The sequence below is a fragment of the Thrips palmi genome, unplaced genomic scaffold (genome assembly GCF_012932325.1).
Source record: "Thrips palmi isolate BJ-2018 unplaced genomic scaffold, TpBJ-2018v1 HiC_scaffold_2, whole genome shotgun sequence".
Lineage (NCBI taxonomy): Eukaryota > Metazoa > Arthropoda > Insecta > Thysanoptera > Thripidae > Thrips > Thrips palmi.
Window position 1 is genome coordinate 1,843,242 of NW_023144629.1, and position 13,897 is coordinate 1,857,138.

General features: G+C 63.8%; 2 protein-coding genes across 3 annotated transcripts; one reads left to right on the forward strand and one right to left on the reverse strand.

The window, feature by feature from the left end:
• The first annotated feature begins 73 nt into the window (after nt 1–73).
• Nucleotides 74–7,406, forward strand: LOC117647681 (delta-1-pyrroline-5-carboxylate synthase). Of its 2 annotated transcripts, XM_034389571.1 has the most exons (11): nt 74–277; nt 361–509; nt 3,176–3,305; nt 3,784–4,359; nt 4,443–4,658; nt 4,759–4,921; nt 5,255–5,616; nt 5,691–6,024; nt 6,135–6,443; nt 6,611–6,706; nt 6,791–7,406. In XM_034389571.1, exons 3-11 carry the CDS (start codon nt 3,177–3,179, stop codon nt 6,958–6,960), a joined length of 2,355 nt encoding a protein of 784 aa, XP_034245462.1. In that variant the 5' UTR covers nt 74–277; nt 361–509; nt 3,176; the 3' UTR covers nt 6,961–7,406. The 2 variants fall into 2 exon arrangements, with proteins under 2 accessions (XP_034245462.1, XP_034245461.1); XM_034389570.1 differs by lacking the exon at nt 361–509.
• A 9-nt stretch (nt 7,407–7,415) lies between these two features.
• On the reverse strand, nt 7,416–11,389 carry LOC117647343 (the record flags this gene model as incomplete). Its single annotated transcript, XM_034389062.1, has 7 exons — nt 7,416–7,984; nt 8,063–8,156; nt 8,387–8,628; nt 10,095–10,355; nt 10,445–10,693; nt 10,853–10,981; nt 11,054–11,389. Coding segments are annotated over 7 exons (1,656 nt in total), but the record flags the coding sequence as incomplete, so codon positions are not given.
• Between the last annotated feature and the right edge of the window lie 2,508 nt (nt 11,390–13,897).

The following is a 13,897-nucleotide window of genomic DNA, read 5'->3' on the forward strand; positions in this document are numbered from 1 at the left end:
CTGCCGCTCGGTGCGTGCTCCTGCACGGCACGCCACGCCACGGCGGGCCGCAGCGCGGAGATTTGAGAGACTGTCTTCGTCTTCCGCGATCCCCGTCGCGACTCCCGCCAGTCTGCAGACACCAGGGGAAGCGACGGCAAGGGCAGGCCGCAGAACAGAACAGACCAGGCCAGACCGCCACCACTGGGCACCGCGGCACCGCGCTCCGTCCGAGTCTCCGTCCGCGACCGACCAACCACCACCCGGCACGTCCAGCTCCGTGCAAGAAGTCAGCAAGGTGCGTCGCGTCGACCGCCCCACTCATTCGCCCATTCATTCGGCCAATCATTGACGCGAACTAAAACACCCACCCCCCGGCAGAGCGGGGGTGCCGGTTCGGCTCTCTGTCATTCAGTGAATTCCACCCTGCCCCTGCGCTTTCTGGCCTTGCCGCTAGAGGGGTGTCTGCGGCTGTCGAAGTGTTTAAGGGTGTCTGAGGACGTCTGGTGGCGACTCTGCACCTTGACCACGTATGTAGCATAGCGCAGGGCATATCTCAGCAGACACCCTCAGAAGCTCATTTTACTGGACGCAACCTTCCCGTGCTCACCCTCACCCCGCGCGTCATTCTGTTCCGCGGCAAGCGTCGCTTGTCGTCAATCCCTTTTGCCTGAGTGAAACCGTTTGGCGGTCTTTCGGCCGCGGCGTGCATATCAGCTGTCTGCAGACTGAATCCGAGAGACGTCCTCGTCGCGCTGTCCCTCTCGCTCGCACCCACCGGGGCCGCCCCACGAGTGCGAGAGAGACAACGCGAGTCAGACTGCCGCTGCTTTATGGCGAGGTGCGAGGCGCACCGGGCCGGCCGATAAGACGTATATAACTCGGCGGTAATTGTGCGAGGAGCGAAGACTCGGCTTTTCGAGGGCCGCCGCACGCGCACCGCGCCAAACTCCAAATGTGCACACTTCCTGGCGTAGGAACCGCAGGCCTCGGCCCCAGCGGGTGCGGTCAATTTTGGTCTAGTCGATGTCACAATTTGATATCGCCGCTCTTTGACTCGCCATGGCGGATTCCCGCAGCAGCGGCGCCCCGCACCACCCGCACCCACGCGCGCGCGCGCGCGCGCACACACACACACACACACACAAGTGTGCACACAAGTGTGCACACTAGTGACGTTGGTTGCTGCTTGACCAACAGCAACCAACAGGCGGTCTGTCTGTCCCTTCCCAATAATTCATCGCGTCGTCCCCGTCCCTGCGAACCCCGGAACGCCCCGCCGCCCTGCCGCTTGTTTGTTTTGGTGGTCGCAGTCGCACACCATGCGCTGGCATGCGCTCACGTCCCGGCCGGGCACGGCGTGGCCCGCCCGTGCGCCGCGCTATCTTTCGCCAGGCAAAATTTCCACCGCAACGCCTAACCTTTCGATTGTCCCTAAACAAAGTTATTTTCCCCGGCTGCCCTTCCCACTCTCTCCCCCTCCCCTGCCCGCGCTCGCCGCCGACAGCAAAGGCGCGTCCTCATACGGGCGTCCTTTGGATTGATCTTTCATCTCTCTAATCTGGCCGATGGTGCCGCCGCCGCGGCAACAGGTTTTCCGTTTTTCGCGCTCCCTGTCGCCGGGTGTGGTGCCAGAACTTTTCCGACGACTCGTCGTTCACCGAGCAGTGAGAGGAATGGAAAGGGGGGGGGGGAGGGGAGGGCGCCCCGTCGATAGCGACCCCTCTGCGAAATGCGTGCGCGTGTCGGACTATGGCACTTAAGTCCAACTAGCAGCATGGCATAACACTGATTGCTCGACCCAGTGTCAATATCACTGCCACGGGTTCACAACACCCCTCCCCTCCCCTCTCACGATCCGGTCTTTGTTTTTGATGTTTCTCTTCTGAATTTTGCTCCCCTGGCGCTGCAACGCCCATCGCGTTATCTCCGCGCCTCGGATGATTCCGGACAGCGCTTTCGTCGTTCTGTCTCTCTCGCACTCATGGGGCGTCCCGTGCGAGTGCGAGAGGGACAGAGCTACCCGGCCGGCCCGGTCCCCACGGTCGTCCCTACATTTGACGTTTGCGATGTTGACTCGAGGCCGCTACATTGTGTGTGCCACCTACGCGACACGGACAATCGTCTCAAAGAGAGAAAGAGACGGTATGTTTACTTTCGGCTCGACTTCCGCCTCGGATCCGGCCGCTCGTTTCCACCACAGTGAGAGAGAGTGAGAAGAGCGTTTAATGAGCCTCGAAGTCTTATCTCCTATTCGTAGCCGATCCGGGGCGGCGGCGCCTTCAGAACTGCAGCAACCGGAGAAACAGCGAATAAAAATAAATAACAACAAATCTCTATTTTTGAGGGAAGGCCACATTCCCCACCCCCTTTCCCCAAGCGCGTCGAGTTCTAGTACGTTCACGTAACAACAGTCCGTCCTTCGTGTTTTTTTAATAAACCGCTTCACGGCGGCTGCCCGGCTATCGCTCCCCGCACCACGTCAAATCGAATTAATTACGATTAATCGAAGCGTCAGCGCCATCAAGGGCAACGCGGGGTGATTGAGCCGCTTGCGCGCCGACCGATATTCGTTTCGCTAATTTCGCCCTTTCCTCAGCTCTTATCGTTCGTTCGTTCGCAGGAAGTGAAGTATGCCTCGCCTTTCATTGCATACCTAAGGGCGCACGGCACCACGCGACCAGTGCGAGGAAAGGCGCGGTGCCCATGCGCCCCCTCCCTCCCGGTCAAATGGGGCACCGCCCGAAGGTAGGCAACACGTGTGGCATCTCCACGTGAGCGCTGGCTCTCGTACTCAAGGAGCGTTGCGCAGCAGGGGTGCAAGACAGACAGACAGACAGAGAGAGAGAGAGAGAGAGAGAGAGAGAGAGAGAGAGAGAGAGAGAGAGAGAGAGAGACAGTGCCCGGGATATAACTGATGTAAGCGCGCGCCCTGCGTTCAAACAAACACTCGAGCCTAAGAGATGGCGACTTACGTCACTAAACTATGTGGAAACTTTCACGAGCAGGGTGTCAAGACAGATGCTATTGATAATCAATTATCGATTCGCGTTGATTGCTTTTTTTAAAAACGCGAATCCGAGAGCCACGCATGGGTAGAGCACGCAATGAGTGTTTACGTCTGTACACACACTCACGTCGCTACTTGCACTTGCCTCGTCGTTCATTTTTTCTTCTTTTTCTGTTGTTGTTTCAGAATGTCGCTCTGCCAGCGACTGGCGCAGGGCCTCCGGGCCGTGGAGGCGGGGGCGGGGGCGGTGCGCGGCCGAGGCATGCTCGTGGTGCAGCATAGAAACGCCTCCTCCTCCGGCCTCCGCTTCAGCGGCGTGAGTACCAATCTACCAAAACCCACTCCACTGTGCAAACGTCGAGGTTCCAAACAGCCCCCTCGAGTACGCAGTATAGGGTGAGGCCTTCGGCGTTGCCCCATCGGCACGTCACCAAACTGAACGAGCATTTTGAAACGGCGGGCAACACACGATGCGGTGGGGCAACATAAGTTACGTGGCCGTAGTGTTATCTGAGGTACATGTAAAAGTTTTCACCTCCTAGCCAATCTCCTGTTCCTGAGCGCTCAAGTGCCGCCAGTCTATAATCTGCGGCAGCCCCACCCGAACGGGGTGGCACGACGGCACCCGCCTGTAACTAGGCGGAGCGGCGGCGTTAACCACAGAGTTTTGCCCTTCGCACAGACCACTTCTCAAAGCCCGCACAGACTATTTTCCAACCCCCACAGACACCAGAGGGCCGTAGAGAGGTTCCAGGGCACCCTGTGACTGTTGGCCGTGTTGCACGGTGTTGCAGATGCAGCCGCAGTTCGTGGACCGCAAGCGGCCCGTGCTGACGGACCGGTCGCAGCTCAAGCTGGCGCGCCGCCTGGTGGTCAAGCTGGGCAGCGCCGTCATCACGCGCGAGGACGAGATCGGGCTGGCCCTGGGCCGCCTGGCCTCCATCGTGGAGCAGGTCGCCGAGTGCCACAAGGAGGGCCGCGAGTGCATCATGGTGACGTCGGGCGCCGTGGCCTTCGGCAAGCAGAAGCTCACCCAGGAGCTGCTCATGTCGCTGAGCATGCGCGAGACGCTGTCCACGTCCAAGGGCGAGGACAACCACGGCCACCCGCTGGAGCCGCGCGCCGCCGCCGCCGTGGGGCAGTCGGGGCTCATGTCGCTGTACGAGGCCATGTTCTCGCAGTACGGCGTCAAGATCGCGCAGGTGCTGGTCACCAAGCCCGACTTCTACAACGAGGACACCCGCCAGCACCTCTTCTCCACGCTCAGCGAGCTCATCTCCCTCAACATCGTGCCCATCATCAACACCAACGACGCCGTCAGCCCGCCGCCCCAGGCTGACGACGAGGACGGCGGCAAGGGTGGCAAGAAGGTGACTGTCGCGGGGTTGCTTTCGTGGCGCTGTCGCTTTCACACCCTTGGGTTGCGCTTAACCGCCACTGTTTGTCTCGGCAGGTCATCTCCATCAAGGACAACGACTCGCTGGCCGCCATGCTGGCCGCGGAGGTGCAGGCCGACCTGCTGATCCTGATGAGCGACGTGGACGGCATCTACACGCTGCCGCCCGACCAGGAGGGCGCGCGCTTCCTGTCCACCTTCACGGCCGAGATGGCGCAGTCGGTGCGCTTCGGCGAGAAGTCCCGCGTCGGCACCGGCGGCATGGACTCCAAGGTAGCGCCGCGTAGCCGAGCGGTCAGAGTGACCGATACCGGCACCGAGAGTCGCTGGTTCGAGCACTGCGCCAGGTTTCTCATTATTGGCGCGGTTGCAGGTGCAAGCCGCGACGTGGGCCCTGGACCGCGGCGTCTGCGTGGTCATCTGCAACGGCATGCAGGAGCAGGCCATCAAGACCATCCTGACGGGCCGCAAGCTGGGCACCTTCTTCACCAGCGGCAGCGCGTCTAGCGCCTCCACCGACGTGGTGGCCGAGCAGGGTGAGTTAGCGCTCTTTGGGTTGGGAACAGCTCGTTACCTTGATCACCAGAATGCAGATTCAAGCCGCAATTCAGAGGAATAGCTGACCCGCGATAGCTAGCGGCTTATCTATTTCAAAGGCCGCCGGTCTAGCCGTGGCCTAGCGTGCGCTAGCGTGGCCGTCGGCGCGGCCGTCGCCGAGGCGAAGGCCGGCCCGTCCAAGGTCCCGCGGGACGGGCGGGGACGGGCCTCGGCTGAGTGGACGGCGACGGCGAACGCGTGCAGCGCCAACGCCAACAACGCCAACAACGGGCTAACTTGCGCCCCTTGGTCTTTGCCTTTGCCCCGTGCAGCCCGGGCCGGCTCCCGCGACCTGCAGCGCCTCACCCCCGGCGAGCGCTCCGCCTGCATCCACCGCCTGGCCGAGCTGCTGCTGTCGCGGCAGGACGACATCCTGGCCGCCAACGCGGCCGACGTCCGCGCCGCGTCGCGCGCAGGCCTGGCCCCGGCCATGCTCTCGCGCCTCTCGCTGTCCCCCGCCAAGCTGAGGGGCCTGGCCGCCGGCCTCAAGCAGATCGCCGACTCGTCGCACAAGAACGTGGGCCGCGTGCTGCGCAGGACCAAGCTGGCCGACGGGCTCATGCTCAAGCAGGTCACCGTCCCCATCGGCGTGCTGCTCGTCATCTTCGAGTCCAGGCCCGACTGCCTGCCCCAGGTCAGCGCAGTCACACGTGAAGAGCGCGATCCCGCACACTGCAAAAACACACAATCAACATTGAACATGCACAGGTGGCGGCGCTGGCCATCAGCTCGGCCAACGGACTGCTCCTGAAGGGCGGCAAGGAGGCCGCCAACTCCAACAAGCTGCTGGCCGAGCTCGTGAAGGAGGCCCTGAGCGAGTACGGCGCCGAGAACGCCATCTCCCTGGTGTCGACGCGCGAGGAGATCTCGGACCTGCTGTCCATGGACCAGCACATCGACCTCATCATCCCCCGCGGCTCCAGCGAGCTGGTCAAGAACATCCAGTCGCAGAGCGGCCACATCCCCGTGATGGGCCACGCCGAGGGCGTCTGCCACGTGTACGTCGACAAGGACGCCGACCTCGCCAAGGCCCTGCGGATAGGTGAGGCCTTCACTGTGGCGTGTGAATACTTCGAAACAGAATCGAATCAGGGCACGTTTGATTCCATTCGGAATTCTAAAAGGCCGAAATTAACTCGACTTTGTCCGCAGTCCGCGACTCCAAGTGCGACTACCCCGCGGCGTGTAACGCCATGGAGACGCTGCTGCTGCACGAGGACCTGGTGAACGGGCCCTTCTTCGAGGACGTGTGCAACATGCTGAAGCGGGAGGGCGTGTCCCTCGTGTCCGGGCCCACGCTCAACCAGAGGCTCACCTTCGGCCCGCCGCCGGCCAAGGACCTGCGCACCGAGTACTCGGACCTCAAGTGCGCCGTGGAGACCGTCAAGGGCGTCAAGGAGGCCATCAGCCACATCCACACCTACGGCAGCGGCCACACCGACGTCATCGTCACGGAGAACTGTAAGTCGAGTGTCCTTGGCTTCAGCCTGTGGGGTAGGCACGCCGGACACGCCGGTCAGTGGCGGGCCTGCCTGCCTGCACCGCGCTCCGTCGGCTGCGCTGCCACAGCGCGCGCCAGTGAGAATCGTTAAGTCCTCAATACCAACCGGAAATTGTTTTCGATACAGCGGCCGTCGCCGAGCAGTTCCAGCGCGACGTGGACAGTGCCTGCGTCTTCCACAACGCCAGCTCCCGCTTCGCGGACGGCTACAGGTTCGGCCTGGGTGAGTATCGACGCTACGCGACGACGGCCCTGCACTGTATTCACATTGGCCAGTCACCACTGACTCTCTTTCCTCGTGCCGCAGGCGCCGAGGTGGGCATCAGCACCGGGCGCATCCACGCGCGAGGCCCCGTCGGCGTGGAGGGCCTGCTGACCACCAAGTGGGTGCTGTCCGGTGACGGGCACGCCGCCGCCGACTTCGCGGAGGGCGGCTCCAGGACGTACGTGCACGAGACCCTGCCCGTCGAAGAATGACTGCCCGGCCCGAGCGAGGCCGCCGTCGCCGCCGCCACGGCGGAGAACTGCAGCCCGCGCGCTGCCGACGACCGCCGTCCTCCTGCACGGCGTCCTGGCCTCGTCGCCCGCCTCCTCGCGAGGCTGTTCGGCGGGGAGGTGGCCGCCTCCGCCCGGAAGTGATCCGCGCTGCCGTCGGACAGTGTGACAGTGTGACACGCCCGGTGGGTCACGGAGTCACGGCCGCCCCTGAAAGGACTGAAGGACTAAGGGACTGAAGCGCGAGAACAAAGGGCGACCTTTCGCCGGACGAGGACCGAGGGCAGGCCGACAGGGCGGCAGGGCGGCAGCGGCCCGGGTTCGACTCCCCGCCCCGCCGCTCCCATCGTGCCCCTTTTGTACATATCATCGCCCCCCATCATTTACCTGTGAATAAACCATGTAGGCTAAGGCTGTTTCTCGAGGCGTTCATCTTTCGATTGCGTGAATGAATTTTTAAAATGAAGTACTTAGATTAAATTTTTTATTTACATCGCCGCTTTCTTTCACGCCCACTTACTTCACCAACACCGCCGTACGCAGAGCCCGACGAGCCACTTGCAATTAAATTATTCCCGCCACGCGTCTCGAATCACTTTCACCGAGAGGAAGTCACTTTTGGCGTTGAGGCCACGAAGGCCCCACACTGTAGGGCACGTAGTCACGAGCCGACCCTGCAGACGCAGGCGGTGGGGAAGCGCGCCAGGCGCACCCTGGGGCAGGTGGCGGGCGTCTCGGGGTCCCAGGTGAGCACCGGCATCAGGGTGTGCCGCTGGTCGCAGCTGGTGGGGCGCGCGCCGTTCCGGAAGCCCAGGTTCCTGGCGCACTTGGAGTCGGAGAGGCGCGCGCACGGCCGGCCCGGCGCGCTGCACCGCTCCACGGCCACCTTCTGCACGACGCGGCCGCGCGACTGCAGTGACACCAGCCAGCGCCCCGACGACGCGTCGCGCACGTAGCCCGGCCGCAGCGTGCGCCGCACGGACTGGCACGCGCCCTCGCCCTCGGCCTGGCGGAGAAAAGGCACTGTGTCAGCGGGTTCGAACCCGGAACCTTCTTGTTTGGTTCTGACTGCTTGCTCCCTCACCTCTTTGGTGTCAGCGTCCCGCTCCTCCGGCGGCGGCGCGAACATGTGCTCCAGCAGCTGCGAGCACCTCTGGATGGCCTCGGCGACCTGCTGCCTGTGGGCCGGGGCAAGGGGTGGACTCAGACAGACGGCAAACATTCTCGCGATGAACAGCTGGGCTTTGATCTCGAGGACCAGGCTGAGGTCGGCAGTCCTTTCGGCCGGCAGAGCGCCGTGCGGGTAGGCAACCGGTGCGCTTCAGCACACGGCTGCACGCGGGCGGCCTATCCGCACGGCGCTCGCGCGGGGACGCAGCGCGACGCACCCAAGACCCTCAAGGCTTACATGGGGTAGCGCGGCGGCGAGTCGCAGTAGCCCAGCTCCTCGGCGCCGGGGCAGTCCTGCGCCAGGATGTCCTTGAGGGTGGCCTTCTTGGTGGCCTCGGCGTTGGCGGCGGAGGGCACCGCGGTGCTGATCCAGTTGGACGGGTCGTGCTCGCCCAGCGACACGCTCTGCGACACCTGCAGCAGCACCACAGTGTTGCAGCGGTGGCCTGCGTGACGCGCTCCCCGATGAAGGCCTAGAAGCTCGCATGCACGGAGATGACAACCCGCCATTATGCCGTGCCGCCGAACTTGCCGCGAAAGTCATTCCTCCTCGAGCCGGCGGGGCGGGGGAGTGAGCGAAGTGAGCGCACCGGGCCACGAGTACTCCACTTTCCCAGTCCGACTCAGCCACATATCCCCCCCCTCCCTCTCCTCCTCCAGCCAACTGGTCTCGGTTCACGCATCAAAAAGTGCGCGGCGGGGGAGGGGAGGGGAGGGGAGGGGGAGGCTGTGAAGCGCTGAACGTTTACAACGCCCGAGTAGGCGGAGGCGCGGATGCGCACCTAGCTCGTATGTAGGCAAACCCCATTTCGCGCCGGTGTACGCGTATTTAGGCCGACCAGCGCACTGCAAGGCGCTCTTTGAAAAAAAAAATTGCGGGAAAAAGAAAGGCAATTCAAAAATAACCCAACCGAAGTGCTAAAAGGTTTTCGCCCGAGCAAATATTTTTCGTTGGGAGAATAGAAAAATGTTCTGGGTCAGGAGAAATGCCCTCGGCAGAAAAATGCTGCGTTAGCATTACCGGTTTTTCTTTTCTTCTTTTTTTTGTTTTCCTGCCATGTCCAGTCCAATGCCTAGTCCAGTCCGATGCCGGCCCTCCGGTGGGCCGTCTCCGTTTTGCGTAGTCCCAAAGCGCTTGGCGCAGAAAGCATATCGTGCCAACAGATCTGGGCTAGATAGCCGGGACGCGGTGGTGGGACCGCGCGATAGAAAGAGATAGCGAGAGGGAAAGGATTGGAGGGGACCGCGGAAGGGAGCAGGTGTGGCAGCGTTTTTCATAATTTTCCACGCAATGAGTTTGGCGCCGTAGGGCCCCCCAGCGGAGCGGAGGGGAGGGGAGGGGGGGGGAGGGGAGGGGGGGGGCTGTCTAGCTGGAGCTCTTCGCGCATCCCAGGCCTGCCTAGTCCCAGTGGCCGCGGCCGCGCTAAGGCCGGGCCGGGCCAGCCACGCTTGGCTTCTTGTGCGTGATAGTGTGGCGGCGGGGGGGGGGGGGAGGGGTCGTGTCGCGCTGACTAGAGTCGCTGCACACGGAGAGAAATTGCGCCCGATGCAGCAGGCAGCGCGGCAGCGCCATTGGCTGCGACTCCGCGACTCGCGGCGATACGCCACGCGTCGCTACGCTCCACGCCAAGCACGCCGTAGACAGTGCAGGTGGACAGGCACTCAGGAAACGACGTGGTTTTCACAAAAATAAAAGTGAGCCGCGCACGCCTTTCTAGAGCTGTCCGCCGACGCGGGCCTCGACGCTCGACGGCTGGAGGCTGTGGGTCCCGCCCTGTCTCTGTCGCACTCACGGTCTTTACGGGAGGGAGGGGGACAGCGTTGAAACGACTGCTGGGCTGCTGCTCACTGACCTGCACCGCCCCGGACCCCGAGGGCCGCTGGTCCTGGAAGGAGCTGAAGGTGGTCGTCGGCGCGGTGGCCGCCGAGGCCGCGGACGGGCTGGCGGGCAGCGGGTAGTCGCGGTGGTTGTGGTAGCCCGGCGAGTAGCTGTCGTAGCCGGCTGACGCTGTGGAGGCCGTGGAGGCCGCCATCGGGGACGTGAGCGGCGACAGGGGCGAGGCCGGCTGCGAGGCCGGCTGCGAGGCCATGGGGGACGTCATCGGGGACGTCATGGGGGACGCCAAGGAGGGCAACATGGCGGGGCCGGGGTGGCGTATGCCCGATCCCATGGGTCGGAAGCGCTCCTCTTCTGGGTACGAGGTTGCCTGCGGGGAAGACGCACACCATCATGATGCTATTTAGGGCGATCGGCGAGGCTGCAGTGGCGGATGGAGTGTCTACGGCAAGACCTCACCTGCTGGTACTCGTGGCTCATGACAGGGTCAGGGTAGTGCGGGTAGTCGTACCCGTTGTACCCGTAGCCGTAGCCGTAGGGGTGCGGCGGGTCGTAGGGCGAGCTGTAGCTGTTGTAGGGGTCGTACGAGGACGGCGCCTGCGGCATGGGCCCCATGGGCGGCCCGCCCGGCGTCTGGGGCGGCGTCTGGGGCGGCCTCTGCCTGGTCTTGTTGATGGTGCTGGCGGCGACCACTTTGCCCTTCCCCGTCTTGGCCCTGTTGTTGTTGTTGTTGTTGGCGGTGGCGTTGGCGCCCTTCCGTTTGTACTTGCCTCCGCGCGCCGCCGCGCCGCCCTTGCCGCCCTTGGCCGGCGCGCCCTTGCCGCCCTTGGCGCCCTTCGCACCCTGGGACCCCTGCGAGCCCCTGACCTGGGCCGGCGGCCTCAGGATGGTGAGGTAGTCCATGTCCTCCAGGCTGAGCGTCATGGGCGGCCCGCGGCCCCCCATGGACAGCGGCGCCGCCATGGGCAGCGCCTCGGACTCGGCCGCCAGCGAGTCCTGGGCAACCGCCACACCGTTAGTCACGCGTTAAGGCAATCCGAGCACGCGCTGCACCGGACTGCCACTCACCTGGTGCACTGCGAACGAGGACCTGTGCTGCACCTCCTCGGGGACGGAGTCCTCCAGTCGGTCGTCGTCGGCAGTCCTGCCCTGAGCCTCGTCGGGCTGCTCGGACACCGCGTCCGTACCGGCCTCCGTGGGTCCTACAGTGGGCTGCCCTACAGTGGGCTGCCCGACGGCTGGCCCCGAAAGTGACTCCACCTTGTCGGCGGCGTCCCCTTGCCGCCTGTCCGCGGCGACGGCGGGCTCATCGAGCGGCCCGACGAGTTCGCCGTCCTCGTAGTCATCGTCGACGTCGTCGTCCTCCCGGGGCCCGGGGTCCCACTCCGGCGCCTCGTCCGCCGGCCACGCGTGCCGCCCCGGGTACACGGCGTCGGGGCGCGGCAGGAGGAGGCCGTCGCCCAGCACGGCGGCGTCGTCCATCGCCATGCCGCGCGCGGGGTCCCTGACGGCGTGGCCACGGCACAGCACGGCGGCCGCCACCTGCAGTTGCAACATTCATTCCGGACGGTCAAACGGCCACACAAACACGCGCACAGAGGACGCACACACACACGTACCAGCACAGACAGTATGCTATCCACGGCCATGCCTGCGGTTCTAGGGCGGCGCGCGGTGCTGCGCGTTGCTGCGTGCTCGGCCCCACTTCTCCAGGGCGACTGCTGCTCGCTGCTGCTCCAGAAGGCACGGCAGTGCGGCAGCTCCAGGAGTCCAGGACTGCAGTGTGGCGGCGCAGCGGGGCGGCACGAGCACGCACGCACGGCAAGCACACCGTGAGCCCCGCGCGCCGGAGTCGTGGCGAGTCGTGCGCGACACGCCTAGAGGCACGCAGCCTGTCGTTTGCTTTCTTCCGCGCGGGAGCGTTTAAATAATGGCCTTTTAAGTCCTCCTTCAAACTAGTCTAAAAAAACATTAAATCGGAACCAATTGTGTCACGGGTTTACGGGAGGCCGGCGCCGCCTTGAGTCAGATAAAGACAACACACTCCACTCCAGTGCCCTTTCCGAAGAGCGACCCTGTCTGACATTTGGGCGTCGCGGCGTCGCGGGCCGCCCGGCGCGGGGCGCTGGGGGCGACGGTGGCGAGCGCGCGCTCCACGTACGCGGCCAAATGCCGGCCGAAATCAAACCGGAAATACTGGAAATTTTCATCGTAGTCTTCGCCTAAACTCGTCGATCTCTAATCTAGAAACATCCAGCCTGGATACCTCTAATCTTGCAGGGGTGAGGTAACGAGGCAAGCGCTCCAATCCGCCGCCCTCCCCGCCCGGGGCGTCGCTGCGTCGCCTGTCTCGGCGTCGCCATGTTGAACGTGGAGGGCGGCAATGTGTACGAAGCCATTAGTTTCCCCATCCACCGCCACACAGTGGGCCAGAAGACCGGTGGAGGCGGTCAAAACCCCGGACGCGTTTTGGGCTCCAGAGTCGCTAAATGGGACTCGAACCGAACGTGTGACCCCACCAATGGATTGCTCTCCGAACGAGGAATCCATTGGTGGGGTCACAAGCTCGGTTGGAGGCCTGCTTAGCGACTCTGGAGCTCAAAACGCGTCTCGAGTTTTGGCCGCCTCCACCGGTCTTCTGGCCCACTGTGCGCCACCCCGCCCCGCGTCCCAACAAGGTGGAGTCGTTCACCAGCTCGGTGCACTACACCGTGAAGACGCGCTGATCGACTCGGCTTAAAAACGGCGAGTGTGTGTGAGTACGTGAGAGAGTGTGAGTGTGTGGGAGGAGGGGGCGGGGGCACTGCCGCGCCGCATCAATTTGTCCCGACGGATTGGGTAACGGCTCACGGGGAGCACCTCCACCTCGGGGTAGACGAGGCGGAGGGGGTCCACTTACGGTGATGGGTGACGATGGTGGATAATTAGGGCGAGTTTACCTCGCGGTCATTCCGCCGCCCCGCCTCGCCTCATCGCCGCTCATCGCCGCGCCGGTGCGAAAAAAGGGAATAAATAAAGGAACCGCCGGCACTTTGTGTCTTATTTACGGTAATGGGCTCCCCGTACACCGTGGGCAAACACGCGCCCACTTAGACCCAGTGGGCCACGCCGCGGCCCGCGGCCACGCCCTCGGAACCAATTTGCACTACTTTAGGGGGTTCAGTGTTGCCACACGTAAGTAAGCAAAAGCCTCACGCTGCACCAGTGTCGAAAGGGTAACCAATCTCAGCCTGCTTATTAGGAAATTTCTGTGCTGCGCTATGAAAAAGTCGCCTCGGCGGGCAACCCTTTTGACAGTGGTGCATCGCGGGATATTTTTTTCGTCTCCCTGAGTGGCAACACTGAGGGGGTTGGGGTTTGGGTTTCAGTTTGGGCGGCCGTTGGCGGCGTGCGGCGCGTCGTGTGCGGGTTGGGGTCGTGTGCCGTGTGCCTGTGGGTCGCGGCGAGGGGCTGCCGCACAGTGGGCCAGAAGACCAATGGAGGCGGCCAAAACTCGAGACGCGTTTTGAGTTCCAGAGTCGCTACACAGGACTCGAACCGAGCGTGTGACCCCACCAATGGATTCCTCGTTCGGAGAGCAACCCATTGGTGGGGTCACACGTTCGGTTCGAGGCCCATTTAGCGACTCTGGAGCTCAAAACGCGTCAGGAGTTTTGGCCGCCTGCGGCCCACTGTGCGAGGGGCTGCCGCCGCTGCCGCCGCTGCCGGCGCCCCGGTGGAGCCGGCCGGGCCGGGCCGGGGCCGAGACGCCCGGCGGGGCCGACGGGACGGGACGGGCCAGTCAGGCGCGGCGCTTCGTCCTGGAGGGTGGCTCTGGCTCTGCTCAGGCTGCACTGGGCGGCTTGCGGGTCTCGCTGCTTTTTCTCGCCGGCTTCGGCCGTCGCGTTCGGCGTTCCGCGCTCCTTGCCCGCG

Coding starts and splice junctions, on each gene's coding strand:
- LOC117647681 (XM_034389571.1), top strand. CDS start 3,177: ATGTCGCTCTGCCAGCGACTGGCGCAGGGCCTCCGGGCCGTGGAGGCG. Junction 4,659..4,758: donor CCGGCGGCATGGACTCCAAG/GTAGCGCCGCGT, acceptor GCGCGGTTGCAG/GTGCAAGCCGCGACGTGGGC. Junction 6,444..6,610: donor CGTCATCGTCACGGAGAACT/GTAAGTCGAGTG, acceptor TTTTCGATACAG/CGGCCGTCGCCGAGCAGTTC.